Raw genomic sequence first — 1,642 nt, 5'->3', positions numbered from 1 at the left:
CCCACCCACCACCGCCACCACCATCACCCCACCCACCACTGCCACCATCACCACAACTATCATCTCCATCATGATTTCCACCATTGCCCTCCCCATCACCACCATCATCAATACCACCTCTATCCCCACCACCGCCATCATCACTATGAACACCATCATCATCATCATCACCACCGCTGCCACCATTGGATGCTCTTCCTATCACTTACCAAACCTTACCTGTTTTCCAAGTAAGGGATTCTTTCCAAATACCGAACGTCTTTTGAAATTGCGAAGAATTTTGGTTGAAAGCCTGAGCAAAGAACGGAAACACCAAATCACTGTTTATGCTTACAAGAAGAACAAGAACAAGAACACAAACACACACAAACACACACACACACATGCACAAACACCTGCTCACATACATACAAAAGCACACCTATTCACATACACACACACACTCAGAGAAATACCTATTTACTCACACACATCTGCTCACACACACACACACACACATGCAAACACTCATCTAGTCACACACATCTGTGAACACAAACACACACACACTCCTGCTTATATAACACCTATTCATACACACGCACACACGAAAGGATAATTACCTCCCTTGCTTCTAATAATAACAATCATTAATTACCTCACCTATAACTTCTGCTTCATCTACTAAATATCCTTCCTCTTACTAACTTGGAATGAAAATTTCTTTTTTATAACATTTTGATAACATGAAATTGTAATATTATCACTAATTTCCTAGTCATGATTAGCACAAGTGAAACCGGTCGATTATGTAAATATTTTATTTCATATATATATATATATATATATATATATATATATATATTAAATATATATTTTTTTATAAAATATATAGTATCTGTTAACAGTCTTAGCAAAAACCTCACAGGTGAGTTTTTGTGTATGTATATATATATATATATATATATGTATATATATGTGCACACACACACACACACACACTCCTCAACTTACGACTGAGTTCCGTTCCAACTGACAGGTGATATGTTGATTTGGTTGTATGTCGGATTTATATTTTTCAACACTATTTTCATTGAAACACAACTGGTGCTTGAAAGCAACAAAGTGAGAGGCAGTGGCAGGCAATGAATGGCTAGGACTGATGGAGGCCTACATTGATAGATGCTGCCATAATTATCATACGCACAGTTGCCCAATGTCCGAAAATCGATTTAAAAAATTTTTTGTGGTCGTAAGTCACATTAGTCATAAGTTGAGGAGAAGATTGATATAGATAAAGTCCTAAACGACAGAGAAATAATTTGATGAAATCTTATTTAACAATAAGAAAATTCTAATATCATGACAAATTGTTTCGTAACTTAAAAACATGTAAATAATTTATATTATATTTAATAATGAATAGATTACTTACATGCCATATTTTGTAGAATGATACATTGTTTGCAGGAATTAATAACCAGGCTGGAGCAATCCTGTTTATTGATGGATTTTTGAATTTTTTTTTTTTAAATTCCAGATAATTTCTTCACCAGAAGACCAGCAAGCTGGACCAGTGCAGCCTGAAGGAGAAAACCTAACTGCCATTGCTCTTTATGACTATGAAGCTGGTCAGTGTATTTATTATCCTTTGATTCCATGC

At 35.5% G+C, this 1,642-nt stretch overlaps 1 protein-coding gene across 1 annotated transcript in view; it reads left to right on the top strand.

The window, feature by feature from the left end:
• Nucleotides 1–1,642, top strand: part of LOC106883799 (src substrate cortactin) — a 31,777-nt gene that overhangs the window by 29,091 nt on the left and 1,044 nt on the right. Inside the window, exon 14 of the mRNA XM_052977186.1 lies at nucleotides 1,520–1,610. Within this exon, the coding sequence (XP_052833146.1) occupies nucleotides 1,520–1,610 (91 nt within the window). The remainder of the gene's footprint in view (nucleotides 1–1,519; nucleotides 1,611–1,642) is intronic.

Source organism: Octopus bimaculoides, chromosome 27, assembly GCF_001194135.2.
Source record: "Octopus bimaculoides isolate UCB-OBI-ISO-001 chromosome 27, ASM119413v2, whole genome shotgun sequence".
Lineage (NCBI taxonomy): Eukaryota > Metazoa > Mollusca > Cephalopoda > Octopoda > Octopodidae > Octopus > Octopus bimaculoides.
This window is presented reverse-complemented; position numbering and strand designations above follow the sequence as displayed.